This window comes from Rhipicephalus microplus, chromosome 4 (assembly GCF_043290135.1).
Source record: "Rhipicephalus microplus isolate Deutch F79 chromosome 4, USDA_Rmic, whole genome shotgun sequence".
NCBI lineage: Eukaryota > Metazoa > Arthropoda > Arachnida > Ixodida > Ixodidae > Rhipicephalus > Rhipicephalus microplus.
This window is the reverse complement of record NC_134703.1, coordinates 156,815,521-156,838,515: the sequence shown is the minus strand read 5'-3', so window position 1 is coordinate 156,838,515 and position 22,995 is coordinate 156,815,521. Positions and strand designations below refer to the sequence as shown.

Below are 22,995 nucleotides of genomic sequence, written 5' to 3'. Positions count from 1 at the left end.
ATAACGCGGTAACGTAAGAAATCGATCCATTGTTCTCGATGAATATAGCAGCTGCGCATGAATTTATCTCAGAGTTCGCTAACGAAACGACCAAATGCACCTAAAAACAAGCAAAAATAACGTGCTGTTTTATCAATCATATGTCATTATGGTTGATTTAAGCGGCAATATTGAAAAAAATAGACCACAACTTCTCTTTGTCTTGCTGCGTTGTGAGCTTTATCTTCTCTGAGTAACTTGTCTGAACAGTAATTGGAAGACATACTCCCGTTAAAAAAGGTGTTTGATCATGAGTCTGGCTGACGATTGACCAATCGGTTCATTGAGAGTGAGTGAGTGAGTGAGTGAGTGAGTGAGTGAGTGAGTGAGTGATGCTTTAAATTGAACATAATTTCTTTTAAACGTCGTATCCTTCTGGGGCGAAGAAACTAAGCTGTTTTCCAACATTCGGAGATAGGTCTTTACACTCGGTTGTACCTCATATTCTGTTTTACCTGCCGGGACTAGAACTATATTTCCATCAAATTACTGTTATACCTACCGGGACTCGAACTCATGACATTGTCTTTAGCGGGGCCACGTAACATCCGATGAGGCGGCGTGGTAAGGATAGGACACCGGATGAGCATTGGCATCGTGAGCCCTCGACCGGCGACTTGCACTTCCCCTGTCAAAATGTTATTACGTCGGCCAACGACGACACCCACTGGGCGCGCTGCCTGGCCTCATTACTTTCCGGCACGCTCTCCACTGGGATATTTGGCCTGTCATTTTCATAACCACAAGCCTCCGCGCGCATAGTGACCGTGCTCTATTGAAGTCCCCTCACGAAATCACCTTGCAGCTGGGCGTTTGTAAAGAAAATGAAGAGGGAGTGCATTTGTGATGAGAGGAAGTTTATTGTAGAAGTATGTCACTTTTTCTAACTAAGGAACAATGTTAAGCATCGGGAGATTAGAAGGAAGTGGTGTGGGTCAGAGGGACAGTAGGATGAAGAAGTAAGGCCAACACGGCTGTGCAATTGAGAGAGTGGAAAATTGATTGTGCGAGTTGAAGAATGTCTGCCAAATATTTGGAAGCGCAGTCTAGTACGGCGTATAACAGGCACATTTGACGGCATTAGTGATCTCGCCGGCATCACGCGGTGGTAGCAAGAGATATGCCCGGTAGGTGCACGTTCATCCTTCACTGTACACATCAAACTATGTGCGTGATAGTTACGTGTGATTATATGCAGTACGATGAGGAAGTTAGGGGGGCCAATGAGATTTAAAAGTTCCACAGGTATGATGTGGCAGCAGAAAGCACGAGACCAGGTCGATAGGCGCATCATGGGAGAGGCCTTTGCCCTGCAGTGGGTGTAGTCATCATCATCAGCCTGACTACTTCCACTGCAGGACAAAGACCTCTCCCATGTTCGGCCAGTTAACCCGGTCCTGTGCTTGCTGCTGCCAATTTATACCCGCAAACTTCTTAATCTCGTCTGCCCACCTAACCTTCTGTCTCCCCCTAACCCGCTTCCCTTCTCTGGGAATCCAGTTGTTACCCTTAATGACCAGCGGTTATCCTGTCTACGCACTACATGCCCGGCCCATGTCCATTTCCTCTTCTTCATTTCAACTATGATATCCTTAACCCCCGTTTGTCCCCTAATCCACTCTCCTCTCTTCTTGTCTCTTAAGGTTACACTTACCATTTTTCTTTCCATTGCTCGCTGCGTCGTCCTCAATTTAAGCTGAACCCTCTTTGTAAGTCTCCAGGTTTCTGCTCCGTAGCTAAGTACCGGCAAGATACAGCTGTTATATACCTTCCTCTTGAGGGATAGTGGCAATCTACCTGTCATAACTTGAGAGTGCTTGCCGAATGTACTCCACCCCATTCTTATTCTTCTAGTTACTTCAATCTCGTGGTTAGGCTCTGCGGTTATTACCTGCCCTAAGTAGACATAGTCTTTTACAACTTCAAGTGCACTATTACCTATCTCGAAGCGCTGCTCCTTTCCGAGGTTGTTGTACATTACTTTCGTTTTCTGCAGATTAATTTTAAGACCGACCTTTCTGCTCTCCTTGTCTAACTCCGTAATCATGAGTTGCAATTCATCCCCTGAGTTACTCAGCAATGCAATGTCATCGGCGAAGCGCAGGTTACTAAGGTATTCTCCATTAACTCTTATTCCTAACTGTTCTCATTCTAGGCTTCTGAAAACATCCTGTAAGCACGCGGTAAATAGCATTGAGGAGATTGTGTCCCCCTGCCTTACACCCTTCTTGATTGGTATTCCGTTGCTTTCAATATGAAGCACTATGGTAGCAGTTGATACCCTGTAGATTTCTTCCAGAATGTTTATATATACTTCATCTACGCCCTGATTCCGCAGTGTCTGCATGACGGCTGATATTTCTACTGAATCAAACGCCTTCTCGTAATCTATGAAGGATATATATGTATAGTGGTTGGTTATACTCTGAGCATTTCTCTATTACCTCATTGATAGTATGAATGTGGTCAATTGTTGAGTAGCCCGTTCGAAATCCTGCTTGTTCCTTTGGTTGAATGAATTCTAATGTTTTCTTTACTCTGTTAGCAATTACCTTTGTAAATAGCTTGTATACTACAGAGAGCAAGCTGATCAGCCTGTAATTCTTCAAGTCCTTGTCATCTCCTTTCTTATGTATTAAGATGATGTTAGCGTTCTTCCAAGACTCTGGTACCCTTCCCATCAGGAGACACCTCGTAAACAGGGTGGCCAGTTTTTCTAACACAATCTGTCCTCCATCTTTCAGCAGATCTGATGTTACCTGATCCTCACCAGCAGCTTTGCCTCTTTGCATGCTCTCCAAAGCTTTTCTGACTTCTTCTATCATTACTGGTGGGGTGTCATCTGGGTTACTGCTAGTTCTTATAGTATTAAGGTCGTGGTTGTCTCGGCTACTGTACAGATCTCTGTAAAACTCTTCCGCTATTTTAACTATCCTATCCAAATTGGTAGTTATTTTGCCTTCTTTGTCCCTTAGTGCATACATCCGACTTTTGCCTATCCCAAGTTTCCTCTTCACTGCTTTGACGCTTCCTCCGTTTTTCAGAGTGTGTTCAATTCTCTCCATGTTATACCTTCTTACATCGCATACTTTACGCCTATTAATCAACTTTGAAAGCTTTGCCAGTTCTATTTTGTCTGTTGTACTTGACACTTTCATGCTTTGACGCTTCTTAATTAGGTTCTTCGTTTCCTGGGAAAGCTTGCCAGTGTCTTGTCTAACAACCCTGCCTCCAACTTCCACTGCACAGTCCGTAATGATACTCGTTGGATTATCATTCATTGTATCTACGCTAAGGTTGGTTTCCTCACTAAGAGCCGAGTACCTGTTCTGCAGCGACACTCTGAATCCCTGTACTTTCCCTCTCAGTGATAGCTCATTGATTGGCTTCTTGCGTAGTCAAGCTGCAATTTATTATTATTATTATTATTATTATTATTATTATTATTATTATTATTATTATTATTATTATTATTATTATTATTATTATTATTATTATTATTATTATTATTAATTTATGCAATCACTGGTGAGTATGCACGGTTAGCCTGATTTTCACGTGTTTCTGACGTAGCTCTACTCCTAGCTGCAGTGAATCAGGCGAGCTTCTGCAGGTGTCACTCTCGCCACTGAGTTTCATAATAGTATTCTAGAAAGAATTCCGGTGCTAGTATGGAAGCTACAACGCATGAAGGTTTAGCCAGCATAGAAACGATGAGTAGTACATGTATTTGCCTAAGCTTAGCTTTTTTCGGCTGCGTGTGGCCTGCCAACAAAGCCACAAGAGCCTTCGAAGCCGGAAGCACCATAACTACGCAAATGAATGTACTGCCTATCATTGCCATGGCGGCTGAACGATCGCCGCGCCACAATATCTCCTAATAACTATTGCAGTAAACTCTGTAGTGCTTGCTTTGGCGTTATCATCATACTCATTGATCAGACATAATATGTCCAAAGATCAAGAAGCTCCCGAGGAGGGACGCCAAGTGCTATCGACGTAACATACCGCCTAACTTTCCTTCCCCCCGTCTTCGGGTGGAGAATTCCCCTCATATTTCCCGTAGGCACACCTGAGCGACGATTTCCACACCGGCAAACGTACGAGCATTCAATCAAAGGACGATGTTTCCTTATAGAAACTTTCCGGTGTTACTCACACGTACCCCTATAGTTCACTGTAGCCTTTAAGGTGGCTGCCTGAACATTAGTTTAGTATTGGCATATACAGGTCCGATAAGTGGTCACTCATCAAAGACGTTGTCAGGGACGCGTAAAAATACTGGGATAGACGCTGGTGTAAGTCCCTTTACCTGCTAATTGTTAGCCGGTTTGACGTTTAAACGCACAGATTAATAACGCATAATTTCTTGTATGATTATCTGAAATGGAGGTCTCAAACACGTGACCACGCCCACATATGACTTTTTTCGTCGCATTTTTTATTCTCTTCGTAATTATGTTCATGCGCTACGAAGATGTTACTTGAGATCTGAGATCATTTACGTCAGGGATCCCGCCCAGTGAACATGTGTTAAGAAGAGAACCTTCTGAAAAATGGAAAAGCTTGCACTATAAGCCACGGGAGGCTATAAAAACAACGAAACTGGACCAAGCCTGAATACTCATCAGGTTGATTCTATAGGTCATCGCTAGGCTTTAGCTAGTTGATGCTTGGTTCTTTCAACGTTGAATCTCAGCGCATAGGTTTGAGTTAAACCACAAGCAGCCACACACACGGCACGGATGTCCCAACTCGAGGGTCAGAAACTTGCGCTGAAACCAAGTGTTCGCACTTCTCGTTGATCTACGGGCTGTTTTACGGTTGTGGTTACGGTTTGTGGTTATGAATAATCTGGCTGAACCTATAGGTGAAACTAGGGAGAACTTACCAATGTGGAGTTTAAGGTTGATCTAGCTAAGTGTTGAGCTTCGCTTTTGACCTTGGTGTTAGCTTAGATACATCGAGAATAAATTTGGTGTTTCTACGTGTGTGCGAAAGGGGGTCACATACCCGTTCATAATAAAGATAGTTTTCTCATTGGGCGTACTGGTTCCTTCTCTTTTGGGTGAAATAAGCAGACCACCACCACAGCCACAGCAACGAAAAACCAGTTTAATGAGGATAGATTTTTTTTTCTTTTTGGGGCAAAGTTCCTTGTGCCGTGGGTCGTGCGTGCACGTTGTATGTAGTAGTATAGTAGCAGGTAGCCACTATTCGTTCAGTCCTTGGAATGCCCGCTGGATGGCGGTACTTGTATATGATGAAAAGATGCGACATGGCGGTAGTTCGAGTGTTCACTAGATGAACAGACACACATACAGATGGACGGACGGCCGGATGGACATTTCGCCCCACTCATCATCATTCACTCAGTGGATATGCTGTGATTTTCCAGTGAACCAGTGGTTAGTAGTTGGATTTATTCAATTTCTGTGGCACGTACTGGTTTCTGATGATGGTTTTTGGTGCAATATGAATATGCGGCGATTCGCTAAACCGTTAAAATATACGGAACGTTGTATATAAAATAAAAAATATTTTAACGTCATATATAAAATATACGACGTTAAAATATACGAACTTGACAAGTGGCGTCAATAGTTCAGTGATCCTGAAGATCAAAATCGATTTGTTTCGCGTAAGGTGGCAATGAACCCTGTCTAATACTGGCCTATGTAGCAGATATAAAAAATGCCTTCTTCAACGGTAGCTTACATATCGCCCAAACTTGTACTTGCGCAGGGAAACGCATTTGTACTCAAAGATGTCGCAGTGATTACGGTCTGTCAATGAACCACGTAATACACAACTGAGAGTATTGTGCACAGAAAAACAAATTATTTATAGGCAACTGCTGACGGCGTCCTTTACGTGAGACATTCAGTCCAGTCACCATGCATAGTCGTACGTGTGTGTCAGACTAGGCAGTTCGACAAACTGCCAGTTTCCTTCATGCGAAGTGTTTGTATAAGGTTGAATGTCACGCACTCAGTATTTCCATAACGGATCTCACCTACGAGCACGTCATTTGGCCAGCGTTAGCTTCACACCCTGTCTCCTATTCTCACACGCATACGCACGTTATGGACGCCCGCAAGTACTATATTGCACAGTTTGCGGAAGTTATGTACATACGCCATCTAGAAAAGGTCGGAAGTTGCTCTTAAGTTGAGCAACACTCTTACGAGAGCGCAGGCGAGCCGACCGAATGTCGCTCGGCCGTCGCGCTTTCCGCTGTGTCTTCCGCCGATGTGTCCGTGTTCGTTGGATCATTTCGCAACCGACACACCCGTTTTGTCTCAAGCCAGCGCGTGCGAAAAGCTTACCAACGCCCGTCAGTAGGCTGTCGGGATGGTCACAGTCACTGAGGAGTGTTCTACGAAGCGCCGCGTATTTTTGCCGGTGAACAATGACATCACGCAGACGGCACGGCACGTGCATCAAGCTTTAGCCGAGAAAGTTGCCAACAGTTGTGTTGCTTATTTTGTGCCTGTGCATGCGTGAGTGTAGTAATGGTAGTGGTGGTGCTAATGAAATTAGTAGTACTGCAAGAAGACTTTATTTCATGGAGTCTCAGAACATGGAGGCCTCCACCATTGCAATTTAACAACAAACAAAAACATTTTTGTTTACGTATAATTAAAATAAATAATTTGTTCGGTAGAATTCGTTTTGTAGTAAGTAAAATTTTAACGCCAACATGCTGTTCGACTCGGTGTTTATTTGAATTGACATTAAAGAGAAAATTAAGAAAAAGCCATGCCTCTGGTATGAAGAACTATCCTTTTCATAATATCAAAACTGCCCCTCTTGCTGCGAGTCAATGTCTGGCAAGAGAGCTAGCAAACGCGCAGCACACAGAAAATTTGGGTGATGATGACGGCGTCAAGTTTCCGAAACAATTTCTGTGACGTTATGCATGCTGGTAGATTCTACTAAGCTCTATTTATTTCTTAATCGGTATAGACCATGGTTGTATAGGATGAACGCTACTTGCGTCTAATATTCTGAAATCAATATCGGCAGGAGAAAGATCGTGGTCATTCCACGATCTTTGTATTATAAATGTATGGTTTATCGCACAGGTCTTATAATTGGGGCATGTAAGCCCATGGAGGTTCCTAAAATTAATTAGAAAGGACTCAGGCGCTGCGATCATTCAGCGACCATCGAAGTGATGGGTAGTACACGAATTCGCTTACTCTTCATACTTGCGGGTGGCCAATCGCACTCGTGTCTTCGTTTATTGCGCTGTTTCGGTTTTGTTTCAAAGAAAAGGACAAACAACTTTGGACATCGTGACCCGATTTCAAATGGTAAGCCTAAAAGATTAAGGTTGTGTAGCACAACTGCTTAACAATGGCCGATCGTTGTTTCACGGCAATGCAGCTTGAAGGCACGCGAAGGGAGAAGTAACGTAAAGTACAAAGGTTGGACAAATCCATGTACTATACCATAATTTCCATGCTCGCTGAATCGCCATGTGTTGCAGCTCCCATAGACACTAGCACCGGAGTTCCCTCTAGTGTATATATAGAAAACTCTGTCAGCACAAATGTTGCGTAGACTTGGGAAGCAGTGGAGCTGGTGGCCCCCCTTCTCCTCTTTCCCTTTTCCCACCCCACGCTGTACTATACCATATAGTTTACATCTATGTGGCTATGCTGTGTTCTACTCTGCTCTTTTCCTCCTAAACCTCACAACACTTGTCACCCTCACTTCCCTTTTGACTGCCTCGGTGGATCAGTGGCTAGGGTATACTCGGCTGCTGACCCGTTCGGTGGAGGTAGAGGCCCCAGTACTGTGCGATGTCAGTGCACGACCACCTGGTGCAGTGAACACCGGATTGTCGAAGTTTCCGGAGCCCTCCGGTAGGCCATCTCTCTTAATCAAGTGGTGCTTTTTGAACGTCAAACCCCAGATATCATTATTATCACTTCCCTTTCTCACTTATCTACTAGTCTATGCATAGCTATGTTGTGCTATGGGGGCCGCCTGGTACGTAACCGCTTTTTGTGGCAGTGAACCCTACGACTTTTCTGCCCACCACACAGACCTTAATTAAGAAAAGACATTGTTAAATGAGGTTCGGTAGCATAGTTAGTTATTTCATCCAAATAAGCACTGACCCATTCAACAAGTTGACTGTATCAAATATTTCGGAATTGTTTATAAGGAAAAGCTTATCGGGAGCCCAAACATACAGTATATAGCTGCCAAGACACACGGCGGGATCAAGGCTAACTACGCAAGTTGTGTAACCGTAAATACAAGCTAGCGAGCTACACATTGATAATGTTGTCCAAAATGTACATGCGCCCAATACTGGAATTCGGATGCATACTATTCTTGGATGGCCTTGTTTACGAAACAAAACATATATGGTTGTCTCGGAGCGAGAAGCACTCAAAATTTGTCTTGGACTCCCCAGGTTTGTGGTTATCAATGTACTGTATCAGGAAGCGCGCCTGCCTACACTACTTTGTCGATTCAGCATTTTGACAGTACTAGCATTTTTGAAGTTTTACAGCTTACCAGCGGGAAGATCTCAATGTGCTTTCATCTCAGACCCAGACACCTTCTTTCTTGCTCATCGGTTATGCTTTCACACACCCCAGTTGTTTGTTCAAGAGAAACTACAAAGCATAAATGTGAACATCAAAAATGTAACTGCGACTAATGACAAGACTTGTGATGTTTTGATTGAATGTGATAATATTTTTCCCTCACAAGATAAGTTCCATCCTCTCAGATTTTTAAATAACATAATAGAATACCTGGTTCATGCAGAAACGAAAATATAATAGCCAAAGATGCTTCGGTAAGTAATTAAAAGGCAGGCGTAGGCATTCCCTTTTATTTACTTGGCTGATGCCTCTCAGTCAGGCTGCATGATTTTACTTCAGTTTTTTTAAGCTGCAGCTCGTCGCGGTTGTTTTAGCACTTCGAAAACTTCCGTCAAATGAAAATAGCGCTGTCATAATTACAGATTTCCTTTCAGTTTGTGTAGCTCTGACAGCTTATGGGAAATCTCAAACTCTAATGACATTCCGAACGTTAGTACCGCAGCAGTTGAGACCCCAGAGGTTACTGTCAATTCCTGATCACTGCAGCTTAAGATTGAACGAACTAGCCAATTTTTCAGCACGAGCAGCGCTTGATGACGCAATAATATCCGTACTGCCAGAAGTAGAATATATAACCGCAATAAGATGTAGTAAATCAGCAATGTTCACTGATTTGATAGAAACAATACATTATGAGAATATAACCACCTCAAGCTTTCATGGCGACCTCGGTTGAGTCAGTCGTAAAAGCACAAATATTTGATTACAAGATTTTGATTCCGTGTGCCCCCTCGAAATTTATATTTGGACAGAGTTGGTCAGGTGACATTACTCCTCTGTTAATTCCGCGGAGAAATCGAAACAATAGAAAATTATTTTTTTCTCTTCTCGCCGATACACGTTACTTAGAAAAAGGCTTCTAGTTATTATCTTTCTGAGATAGGTGTTAGGTTGACGGCTGAAACTGTACAAAACTTTGGTGCCTCAGTTTTGGGACATTATCACAAGGATGCTTTTAGTGGGCTTAGAGGTGCAGGCATCCAAACGTGTCCCATTGTAATCCCCAATCTATTAAGAACTATTCTGTCTCATCAAAAAGAAGTGTTTTACATAGATTCTGAATGGTTAGGTGAAGTAGACGCAGCAGTGTGATCATCTCAAAATCTGAAAGATTGAAATCTCTCAAATTAACTGTTCTATGATTCCGCGCTTTCTCTCTCTCTCTCTCTCTCTCTCTCTTTCTCTCTGTGTGTGTGTGTGTGTGCGCGCGTGTGTGTATGTGTGTGTGGTTTTCCTTGCATTAGTTATACTTCAATATGAATTCATTCTTAAACATATTTGTAATGCTCACAGAAAGTACTCTACGCATTTTGGTCATTCCCCCTGAGTGAGTATGAGTCATATATATATATATATATATATATATATATATATATATATATATATATATATATATATATATATATATATATATATATATATATATATATATATATATATATATATATATATAATGGCAGGCGTGCTCGTCCACGAATAGAGCTTTTGTATATACCGTTAATGGTGCAGCGCCAAGCTTAAAAGCGGCGTCATACAAAGCGATGGCGCACAACAATTTAGCTTCACGTTATTGCACTATGAATGGTGGAAAATCATTCAGAGCCTTTTAATATTCCAAAGCGGCCGATTGTGCGAAGACCGCACCGTTTTCGCTTTGAAACATGGAAAACTGCATGGTGAACCGATAAGCCCGGCTCCCGTTAGAATGTCTTATGTTATCAGCCAAGTACAGGTAACCGCAGCTGATACGAAGAGCTGCCGAACCTTTATCGCGGTTATCTATTTCAATTGGCTAAGCACAAACAGTAATAATAGGACATGAATTGTCGTACAAGGCTTGTCATTCATCAACTCGAGTGGGCATCTCAAGGGTTGGCGGTGTAGCGGAGGCTCCGAATTAGATAAACTTGAGAGATGAAGTCTGTGAAATCTCGCCACGAAATGGATACGCCCACTGACATCATTCAGGACGTAACTGTACTATTACGCGCAAGTAGAAAGTGGATGGTTAGGCAAGTCAGCTTTTTTACTTTTATAGATGCGTTCGCAGAATTGATGTTAGGAATAAGGTGGTTTTAAGTGACAATAAATGTTTAATGAGGAACATTCCCGGAACAACATTATCATCAAGAGGGCCTGTCTAAGGTCAGGGGAACCCTTGAATTAGCCAAATGCGCAGTCTGATTGATTGATATGTATGGTTTAACGTCCCAAAACCACCATATAATTATGAGAGACGCCGTACTGGAGGGCTTCGGAAATTTCGACCACCTGGGGTTCTTCAACGTGCACCCAAATTTGAGCACACGGGCCTACAACATTTCCGCCTCCATCGGAAATGCAGCCGCCGCAGCCGGGATTCGATCCCGCGACCTGCGGGTCAGCAGCCGAGTACCTTAGCTACTATAGTACCGCGGCGAGGCATATAAATGTGTAGTCTGGCTGATCGTTATGCATAAATAGCCGCGAATACCACAAGTGGGAGGGACAACTGGGTCTACTGTATTCTTCAGCCTCACTTGCGCTGCGTGAAGGTTTGGATACTGTAACACATTGCGGAGTCGTTTTTCTGCTCTTTCAAGTACACGAAGCGACTGGCCATAGAGTATCGCACAACTCTGTGCGAACGGCAACACTGTATCTAGCACGGTGGCTCAGTGGTTGATGCTTAGCTACCGACCCGAAATACGCGGGTTTCTTTTCGGCCCCGGCGGCCACATTTCGATGGAGGCGAAAATGCTCAATACTTGCGTACTTCGATTCATATGCACGTTATGGAAGACCATAAGTGGTGTAAATAATCCGGATCTCTCTACTACAGCTCCTCTGACAGCCAGAGTTGGTTTGTGAAACCCCATAACTCAACCAACGGGTAAGGCAAAAATTCACGTCTGCATGCAGTCGCCCATAAAGTCATATACGAATCGATTCCTCGTCTTTGATTTTTCTTCATCTGCGTTTTATGGCCGAGCTGCATTCAGTTCGGCACAGGCGCCATCAGAGCGGAGTATTCGCCGCTTTATCGTATATAATGTATCGCCGCGCTGCTATCACGTCGATCGCGCGCTCTTGCCGCACAGTACGCGTACACACATTCTTCGGCGAAGAAGCGTCCAAGCTCCCTCTCCCCCTCTCGTCTCTCTCTCCTTCCTGTGAAGATGAGCTGTCTGCTTTTCTTGCACCCTTTCTCAGTCCATTCGGCGTCCGGCGTTTTTTTTTTTTTTACGTGTTACCTCATTGTCTATTCTTTTCCTTTCGTTCATTTTCTCTCCTTTTTTAGGCGCTGCTCGTCTACCGCGGTGCCTGTCGCTTCCCGTCCCGTGCGACTGCTTCGACGCCACTACCTGTTCCAAGGTGCGAGGGCCGCACTCGCCACTCGGGACTCTGACGCCAGGGGCCGGCTCTCGACGGTTTCCAAAGACGCCATGGTTGCGGCTGACTCGGCTCCGACGATGACGACCATCACCCTGGACGCATCTAAGCTCGAACTCGATCAGCAGGCGCAACAGGTAAGCACGCGCGGCAAACCCGTCGCTTTTCACTCGAGTTCGGAGCACGCGCTGGAATTGCCGCAGAACATGTGCCTTTAGTTGACGACAGCACATACATTGCTGAAGCACTACAGAATCAGTGCAGATATCTTGCAATGACGGTCTAGTGGTTATGGCACGCGACTGCTGACTTGCAGGTCTCGGGTTCGAATCCTGCGGCGGCGATGGCTGCATTTTTGCTGTAGGCGAAATCGCTCGTGATTCGGGTGCACGTTAAAGGCACCAAATACTCGAAATTTCTGGGGTCCTTCGCTACGGCGTGTCCCATAATCATATAGTGGTTATGGGACGTGAGACCCCAGATAATATTATTATAATCAGCGCAATTCTTGCCCCACCGCGGTGGTCTAGTGGCTGAGGTACTCGGCTGCTCACCCGCAGGTCGCGGGATCGAATCGTGGCTGCGGCGGCTGCAATTTCGATAGAGGCGGAAATGTTGTAGGCCCGTGTACTCAGACTTGGGTGCACGTTAAGAACCCCAGGCGGTCGAAATTTCCGGAACCCTCCACTACGGCGTCTCTCATAATCATACGGTGGTTTTGGAACGTTAAACCCCACAAATCAATCAATCCGTGCAATTCTTAGCAGAAAACGTGGAAGGCTAAACGTAAAAAAAAAAAAAGCCGCGGCCGTGGTACGGCGCTCGCTATGCTCGGCTGCTTGCGCAGAGGTCGCGGGGGCGATCACGGGCTTGGCGGCCACATTTCAATCGTGACGAAGTGCTGACCGCCGGACCTCATTCGGTGACTCCGCGTCCTGGCGCAACACCACAAGTGAATGTAAAAGCACCCGAAGTAGTAAGATTTAAGGCAGACAGGAGGACTGTATTTTATTCGCTTAGTAATTGTCACTAATTTTCACCCATGCACCAGCTTGACATGCGCGCATTGGGTCTCCTCTTCTTGCTCAAATAGACATAGTAAAGTGGTAATATTAAACTAATGACGTCATTAAGCAAGAACAGCACCTCGGCAGATGAGTGCTGCTGTAAAACGTGCTATGTGAACGATGAATGATGCTTCGATAAGACAGGGCCTGGGTTACCTGCTCAAAGAAAGCGCAATAATTCACGCTCAATTGTTGCACTACCTCATTTAAGCACGAAGTGGGAGTTATTTTAAAACATAGGGGATGATATTGCAAAAAATGGGATCTGTTTTGTAAGAGCAGCATCAAGCTAAACTTTAAACAAATGCGTGGGGTTTTACTGGTGACCGTAGCAAACCGTCATGATTACTGAAAGATAATGAAGCATTACCATAATTTTAGACTTTTTCTTTTACACTTGAACCTTGTTTGGAAACGCGGAAGTGCATAGATAGCTTGTGGTTATATCTACGGCGCACCTAAAATAAGCTCCAGCTAGCAAAGTGATTGACAGCCTTTCTGGGGCAATTCGCCGGGAGGTAAACTGAAAGGTACCCCTCTTCCCGGTATTTATAAAGTTTGAACGCCAGTCAAGGGCCAGTAGTTAAGACTCATGCTGGGGGTGTTCAACTCGAAGCCCGTGAATCCCACAGTATAGTCTATAAGGATGGCCCAGCTACATATAGCCAGAGTTTAGAAATATACGGACGCACAACATGACAATGCGATTTGAGAGCGTGTTAAAGAAACCCAGATGGTCGAAATTTCCGTAGCCCTCCACTATGGCGTCTCTCATAATGATACGGCGGTTCTGAGACGTCATACCCCCCATATCAAAATGACAACGCGACCAAACGGATGCAGCAGACTGCTGCGTGGAGTGGAGTTGCACTATTAACGCGATGGCGTTAAAGGGTTCGTTTCGCAGTAATTCCGGCGTCGGTGTTGGCGCGGATGTCGTTTGTTGTGAGCGAAAAATCACACTTTCAGTGGTATCAAAATTAGGATGAAAATGAAATAAATCATACTGTCAATGGTAAAGTTCCGGGTCAGAGTGAGGATCGAACACGGGCCATCTCAACGTGTCACATATTGCGCGGCTGAGCCGTTGAATTTCGCCAGGCGTCGATATGGGTGAATTGAGCAACGAGTCTGCGTTCTAAAAGCCTACCGATAACAAAGCGCTCAGACATATTTACCCATATACAGCTGAATTATCGACAAAGAAATCACTTGTTCCCGTGTTGCCCTAAGGGCACGTACTGAGCCATTCGCTGATTTCCAAAAAGAATATTTATGGCGAAGAAGGCACTTAATGACTGCGCTTGCAATAGGCATTAAGTAATACTTTGAAATGACCAATGGTACACCCAAAGTCGTTGCTTTCCTAATGGCACGTTTGAAGCATGCACCGAGAACAACCAAAGGAGGCTAGCAGTTCAGAAGCCTATCCGAAAAAGGCCTGATTACGCTATCATGATCGGCTCTTGAAGGCGAACCTCAAAAGTCATCCATTTTTTGTTTACGTGGTGCTCAATTTCTTCATTAGGTAACTTTACTGATTTTCGAAGCAGTCCAGCTGCGCGAGAAATTTCATTGTAAAGGTTGCAGATGGGTGTGCAAAGAGGACGATTGGTAGGGTATATAAATTTGCATCAGGTATATTATTGCTTTTCTACTCACTTTGAACACAAAAACAACTCAATTAAAAAAAAAGAACATGACACTGCCTTGCGTGTCTATGCGTGCCGTAATTTCAGTGTTACCTATAGCATACCTATAGCATTTTCCGCATACCTATAGCTTTTTTGCCGAATGTGCTGCTTCGACAGGGCTGTGCGATGACGCACGTTTCAGTAGCAGCAACGCGAGCAATAACCGCTGCGTCTGCTTACCGCTCTCGAGATCAGCCGCGGGGGAAGCATAAAGTTGGTACGCGAAACATTATAGGTATAGCAACCTTGAACAATTAACAGCAACCACGGCGCGCATAAGCTCGCAAGCGGATATGCCACAGAGCGTATTTTGTTTTCTATTTTTATTTCGTGGGCATCAGTATTGTTACAAGACGGGACAAAGAAGAAATGCTCCATCGAGGCAATGAAGATATCGCATCGTTGGTGGTGTTCGGCCATCTTGACCGTGATCTTGGCTGAAAGATTCCCCGTGTACATACCGTAGATACATTTATTTCTTTCTTTCCGACATTCTCACTACCGTGAGAGTATCCGAAAGAAATAAGTGCATTCACATATGCCTACAGCCGCGGCCACGTCTGTACAGAGCACGCAACGAAGGCGCTTCTTGCTTTGTGGGGTGACACATTGAGCCAGTTTCGCGCTCTGCCGTTGTCAGCCTGACTGATGGGCCGCGCATGCTGCTGAAACATCACGTCAGAGCCCGAAACTGCCTAAAGATGGCGCCCCGTAAAGCAAAAAGCAGTCGCTGGCGTACAGACGTGGCCGCGACTGTACATATGTAAACAGCCCTCATTCTTTCGCATACTCTTACGGGTCGTTCTTTCGGACACTCTTATGGAAGTGAGAATATTTGAAAGAAACAGATGTATTTACAGCATGTACATGGGCAATCCTTCAGCCCAGATGGCGGAACGTCACCAACACCAACGCGAGTGCTATAACAGTCGTCATCTTCATCGCCTCGATGGAGCATTCCATCTTGTTCGTCGCGTTTTGCAGTAGCGTTAAGCAGAAAAATACGCTGATACATAGTGGATAGACAGATAAATACTTTCAAATCGGTTGTTTTGCCAACCAATCTACAGCTTTCTCGTAGGAATTTCTTGGCCTGCTTCGATGCTTCAAACGTTAGTTAAGAAAACATAGCTTAATATTCAACTAAAGTGAAAACGAATAGCGTGACTAACTCCATGCAAAAATCCACAACATGCATTTGGTCATGTCTTCATAGATTGCTCACGAATATTTTTGAAGTAAGGCTAGAAATAGCTGGAGCACCCTATATAATAAGCTTTACAGCATACAACAAGCCAAGCCACTGTTCACGTACCCCAGCCAGGTATAACTTCATCTTCGTACTGTTGAATACTCTAAGATGTCGGAACCTATAACCGCCAGTATGTGTATATATATATAGTATCTCAATTTTAATAAAGTCTGTTCGGGTTTGAAAGACGTCATAGGGGAAGACATAAGAAATTTCAACCGGCCGAGGCTTTTTAATGTGCGCTTAAGTAAATCTCAGTACATACACCGGCAGCTTTGATAACTTCTCCTCCATCTAGAAGCGGCCGGGATTCCATACCATGCCCTTCAGGTCTGCAGCCGAATACTATAACCACATGACCGCATCGAGATGTGTGCATTCTAACCTTGCATATTAGTATGCAACGAGTAGTTCTCTCTTAATCAACCCTTCTTTATCATGCGCTTTCTGAAAACAAGTTCAAAGTACTCTTTCACATTGTACGTGCCGGTACTTCGCAGTTCAAAATACAGTTGTGTATGGTGTTGCATATCTATGTGTGTGTACATGTGCGCGTGTGTGAGTGCTTTAAAATCGTGTAGCTCCTGGAAACGCCTGCTGTGTGCTTTGGGGTTTTTTTTTTGGGGGGGGGGGGGGTTGTACAGGAGAGGGGGGGGCTGGCGTGGTAGGCATCGCTGCATAGTATGCATTGTAAAGGGCTAATAAAAAGGCATCAACTAAACCTTGTTCACATGTATAATGCAGGTCATGCAGCAATAACTGATGTGCTGCCGGTATTCAAGTTATAGCTCCGTTGCTAACTAAACATATGTGCAATTGCTCTTGTTTTGTTGACTATTGCTATAAAACTATGTGCGTTTGGTTGATGTCATGAGTTGTTTAATTAAACAGCCGGACTTTTCTTATGAGAGCTTATTTTCGATGGGCCAGTTGTTGACGTTTTCATTTCGTTGTTTTCATTTGTGTTGTTTCATTTGTGTTTCATTTGTGTGTGTGTACACACACACACAAATGTGTTATCATTGTGTGTTTTCATATGTGTGTTTCATTTTCGTTTGCTTTTTTTTTCTTCTTTTTGCTTACTCAAGTTTGTGGAGTAAAAAGACAGCTAGCCTTGATAAAGCAAGACTACCTTCTTATTTCTCGTGGCGATGACCGCGAAATATTATGGCACACGCAGCCAGAAGCAACATTCTTATAGTTTCGTATAGCACTTGATGATTTAAATTAGAAAAGCATGCGCGTTCTGAATGTGGTTCAAGCTGCGCTGCATGACATTGTCATTGAAATACCAACGCCATCCTGGTGGATAATAGCGTTAAGTTCATTCTGAGCACGGTGCTAATAAATAATTTGCCGGGAGACCTCCACGCAAACTCGTTTCTTGACGACTCTTTATGCAGTTATGCTTTATTCTACCTGGTGTGTCATGAGCACCCGTAGAATAAATTGGGCCTGCTTGTCTCTAGTCGTCCTCTGCTCTTTCATTCGCCAAGCGTATATATTCACGTATAAAGTAATTTATTCACGTTCACTTTTTTGGTACGCTGACTGCCTAGTTTATTGTAATTTACACGAGCGATGAAGAAGAGGTATCACTTGGAACGCCATGAGTTTGACTCACACTGAATAGGTTGTCGTGGATATTTTACTGAGCAAAGCGGTGTGCAAGTGCATGAAATGGGCCTTGTTCGCTCGTCATTCCACGCTGTAATTTCAAAGGCCCAGATTACACTTCACATTGAATTGCTTATCATGTGAGAATTCTGGTTTGAGTGGGAACATCACTTTTATCTTCAGTATGGCCTGTTCCACACTGTACATCATCCCGAAGTGTTTTCTAGCGCTGTTTTTTTTTATGGGTGGAGAAGGTGTATAAAAGTCTTAAATTTTTCGTTATCTATGCTCGAGGCAGTGATGTTTGGTTGGAACATTGTACTTCGTAATTAGCATTGTGTTTTTGTAATAAAGAGAACTAACAGACGATAATGTCAGGGAAAATATAAGGGATGTCATTAGAAGCAATTGTATTGTAAATGAAAGAAAAGCGGACGAAAGAAAACTTGCCTTCATCCCACATTTCGTTCTTCACAATTCCATTACAATCAGTACTAACATCATCCACTATACTTTCCTTGGCAGTATACTGTCTGCTATTTCGTATTATTTTATTGTTGTGTCTAACAAAGAAAAACAACTTGTGAAGTTTACACTTACTTTATTGTGTTTTATTACCTCCATACATTACAGTATCATTTCTATCGCCTTTGTTTTTCATTTATACCGTATATAATGGTATATACGCATGCTAAAACGTAGTCATGTGCTGCATTGAGATATGCTCGTTATTTTTATGATATAAGTAAGAGCATAAACCTTGCCAAGCCACTACACAGCAGCATTTTTTTTTTCGTGTCCTCGCGTTCATCATAGCATGCTGTCTGTCTGTTACGCATTGAAATCAACACTCGAAGGCAGCGTGCGATAAAGCCAAAGCAGTGAGAGGTGCGGCACTTAGGAGTGTATAAGTGGACCTGCTGACCTGGAGTTAAGTGATAGACATTTTATAATTGATTTGAATAATTTTTTTCTATATATCTTCCCAATTTTGTACCGCAATCGATGGTGTTGAATGAGTATCTTGATAACAGCACTGCCGTTAAAGGAACGCCGACGTTATTTTTCGAAGCCAGCTTGCTCTGGCATACAAATCTCCTGAGACGGGTCCTAGTGAATGAGAAGCTCAACAAATGCTGATACGAACAATAAAACAAAAGCTCCGGGGTAGCTTGCTCTCTGCGTAGACTTTGAACCACCACATGCCACGTTCTCGCCTCCGAAGTAGCAACTTGTCGGCGTTGCCGCTTTGCCTTTCGTGGGTGAGAATGGTTTCATGATCGTTGTCATTCAATGTAGAATGAGAGTGTGTGGTTTGGAACGCGCTTATTCATCATCATCAACGTCGTCACCATCGCGGGACAACGGACAAGCATAGACCCCAAGATGTTTCGCCCCTAATATTTTATCTTGATATTAACTTCAGTTTTCTCTTGACGCCCCTATACTGACTTGCGTGACAGCAGGCTACACTGCTAATTCTGGTGACTTCACGAAACAGTGTGGCTAGTTTTGATGACGTCACGCACGAGAACTTTCAATGTTCAAATTTTTGCGTCAGTGCCCTCTACGCCTAAAAATTTCACCACTGTTGCTTTTCAAGTGTCATTATTCTTACCCATATTTCATGGCTTGTATATGAACCAATCAATTAATAAATCAAACCAGCAATCAATATCGCATGCTTAGTGACCCGTAAACTTGAGGGGGGGGGGGAGGGGAAACACCGACTGCTTCGATTTCTCCGAAAAAAGCTATCAGGTCGAGCCGAGAGCCTACAGGAACTTTCTTTGTTCTACGGAAAACGATATTGCACTGTCGGTTTTCTCCCGGCCCGTGACATCAACCGCTGAATTGTCGTGTTTGAGCTCCAACTGAAACAATGCATCGAGTTAAATTATACAAGCGTACTACACACCTCGTGTTGTAAATGCATCAGTTCTTTTTCTTGCGCAAGCTCAATATGTGTACGCCGCACAAGACGTAGAAGTGGGATATCTGTGCCCCATGAAGGTAGCTTCAAGTTGCTACGTCAACTCTCACGATTCTATAAAAGTAGTGACTTCCCTTAAGGCTTTGATGAAAGCGTCGATCGAATTTCCGTATATATGCGGGATTGAGTCAGTGCCCAGGACAACAGGGTTATACCTTTAGTATCCTCTCGGTCTTTACTTTATCGGTCTGTCTCTGAAGGGCTTCATGAAATTCTCAGGTTACGGTAATATTGGCGCTGCTTCACATGATCATGCTAAAGCCAAAGCATTTTTTCTGGGTGAAAAGTACAATACTTCTGCCACGACGCCACAAGCGGGCCTCCAATTGAAGCGGGATATCGCACACAGCTCGTATTTCTTATTACGCCAAAGAAAACGTTGTATTATAGCACCAAAACGCATTCGACAAGGGGCGTTTATCGGCCTGTATACATACATCATTTTCTTACAGGGCTCACTATAACAAGTGGGCTCTTGAGGATAGATCATATTCGCAACTAATGAAACCAACAGAAAGTAATTCCAAGAAAATCATAGGCACGCTATTTGTGCTTTTTTGAACTCCATACTGCAACAATTCTCCCTTAACTTGAAAGAAACAAATCAAGGGAGAATCACGATACTCTTCGGCGGGATACCGTCGAAGGGGAAGCCTGATTTTTCGTTCACTGCTAGTCTAGGTCGGCAAAACTTGTGTTAGTCATTGAGACTCGCTCATGAAATATATTTTGCACCTAGGGCTCTCTCGGAATCAGACTCGAGAAATTTTGTGTCAGCCAGACTGGCTCGGGCTCAGACTCGCTGAAGTAATACTCACCACTCACTCATACTCACGGCTTCGACAGTTTCTAAGAGAGTCCAAGTGAGTCGACTCATGAATGAGTTAGCCAATCTATGACGTCACTGCAGGAACAGATTTTTTTTGGCTATTTTTTATCTTTGCGTACCTAAATACGTCTTGCGATATTCTTCTAGATTAGGTCCGTAGATGCGAACATTCTTGACTACGTTGTATGCACCGACGACTAAATTGAGTCAGAAGAAATCATTTTAGAAGCCAACGAAGCAGCCAGAGACGCAGTCTCTCAGCCGGCTCCTATGCGGGAACCCTGTCCGTGAACTTGCAGGAACAGGATAAAGTTACACTTGCTCGCTCACTGGCCTCGTGAGCCTCCGCCTGTGAGGACAATGAGCGCATTGTTGAAGCTTCAGAGCCGAAGCTTTACCGAAATTTTACCTTTTTTTTTTTACTGGAGCAGACATACATATCTTGGGAGCAGCATTCAATAACGAATGTTCCCCAGTGGCCGTGTCCTATCTCCGTAGTAATCAGCACCTGAGTGCTAATGGCATGTAAGCGTCATGTTCCGCCGGCGAGCACCCTTGAAAAAACACTCGATCTAACATGTATCCTGATATCAGACCGCTGCAGCTGCTTCATTCGTTTTCTGGATAGTACCGACTACAGCGACTAAAGGTCATTTCTCTAGCGCGGGCTATCAGATAAGCGAATGCCTTGATAGTGACAGGCCGCCTTCATCGTTCACTGCTGATGCAATGCGTACAGCTGAAGAGACCCTGAACCACCTTTTTTGAATAACCATGGAATTGAATCAGTAGAAAAGCGTGTTGCCTCACAAATTCAAGGTCGCAAAAAAATTGAAGAATCCGTCCAGTACCAGCGGAGTTACAAAAATTTGTCACACGCTGCAATCGCATTTTCTCTTCTCTCGTACCGACGAAAGCGCTGGAAACTAAGCAGGAAGGGACGAGAGGGGCAAACAAAGGACGTCACGCGTGCCTCAGGACCTTGAGCACTTTTTTTTTCTTTGAATACGTGACTTTTTTTCAGTGTGATCGCGCGTGCACGCGTGGACAAGTGACGGCCTCTCGCGGTGATCTCTGCAACAACCGAGTACGCCATGTTCAAATCAGCCAATGGCTGATAGATTGGTATTCTACTTGTGATTTTCGAGCGTCTTCCGTCAGTTTTCGAAGGGAAAGACAGAAATTTTTAGGTAATTTTCATAATTTATTGTGCATTCTAGGCCGCCTGCTGTGCTATTACATTTGGCTAGCGTGTTCTCGGGAGCCTCTACTACCAACCGGCAGCATTTTTTGACCATACTGTAAAAGCGTTGCAGGGCCCCTTTAAGAAAAAACCTGAAAGAGTTTTATCTCCGAGCTGCAGTCACTGGGTAGAAGAAAGAAGGCTCTGCTGTGCCATATTTCATTGGGCTATTTAAACGTGAAATAGCTGAAGCTTGTCAATGTTAAGCGGTAAGTTTGTATCTTCAACACAAAACATCAACGAGCCGCGAATCATCCGGTGTTCTAGGCCAGGTTTTCTCGGTTGTTCTTCGTCGACTAAAAAAACAAAAAAAGCTAACATTCTCCTTACGATTCCGGCTAAGCTGGCTGTGCAATCCGAGCCTTTACCATGCACTGTGTGTTATACGCCAATAAATATTGAGATATATACCATATACAAATACTTTTATTTAAATCTTGGGATTTAGTTTTATTTAAATACTAGGGATTACACATGAATTCTACGCTAGGCTGAAGTAGTCATGTACAATACATAGTTTCCAAGGCTTCGAAAAAAAACATTACATACTCAGAAATCGCCTTATGCATTGCACTTTTAAGACCAAGTTTGTGGCTTGCACGACATTAGTTAGACTAGTATTAGAATATGCGGATGTAGTTTGGGACCCGCGCCCCGCCGCGGTGGTCTAGTGGGTACTAGGCTGCTGACCCGCAGGTCGCGCGTTCAAATCCCGGCTGCGGCGGCTGCATTTCTGATGGAGGCGGAAATGTTGTAGGCCCGTGTGCTCAGATTTGGGTGCACGTTAAAGAACCCCAGGTGGTCAAAATTTCCGGAGTCCTCCACTACGGCGTCTCTCATTATCATATGGTGGTTTTGGGACGTTAAACCCCACAAATCAAATCAATCATGTAGTTTGGGACCCACATACCAAATGCGATATCGATTGTATTGAGCGCGTTAAAGAAGCGCTACTATTCATCTTAAACGCTTACGGCAGGCATGTGTCTATTGCTAACCTCAGACATTTAAGCAAACTTCCCACTCTAGCATCGCGCAAGAAGTTGCCCCGACTGCAAATGCTTTGCAGTATTGTAAACCGTAATCTTAGAATGGACTGTTACATGACGTACAACAGCGTAAGGCCAGCGAGATCGAAACACAATAAGACGATTGTAAGGCCACGAGTTAGAACGAGCGCATATCGATTTTCGTTCTTTCCTCGAACGACAGCAGAATGTAACAAGCTTCCACGCGGCATAGTCAGCCCATAATCGCTT

At 44.0% G+C, this 22,995-nt stretch overlaps 1 protein-coding gene across 2 annotated transcripts in view; it reads left to right on the top strand.

Annotated features, from left to right (window-relative positions):
• Positions 1-22,995, top strand: part of LOC119172439 (sodium-dependent phosphate transport protein 2B) — a 150,120-nt gene that overhangs the window by 58,644 nt on the left and 68,481 nt on the right. For both annotated transcript variants that reach the window (XM_037423547.2, XM_075893803.1), the window contains exon 2: positions 11,950-12,178. In XM_037423547.2, the coding sequence (XP_037279444.2) occupies positions 12,095-12,178 (84 nt within the window). In that variant the 5' untranslated portion in view covers positions 11,950-12,094. The remainder of the gene's footprint in view (positions 1-11,949; positions 12,179-22,995) is intronic.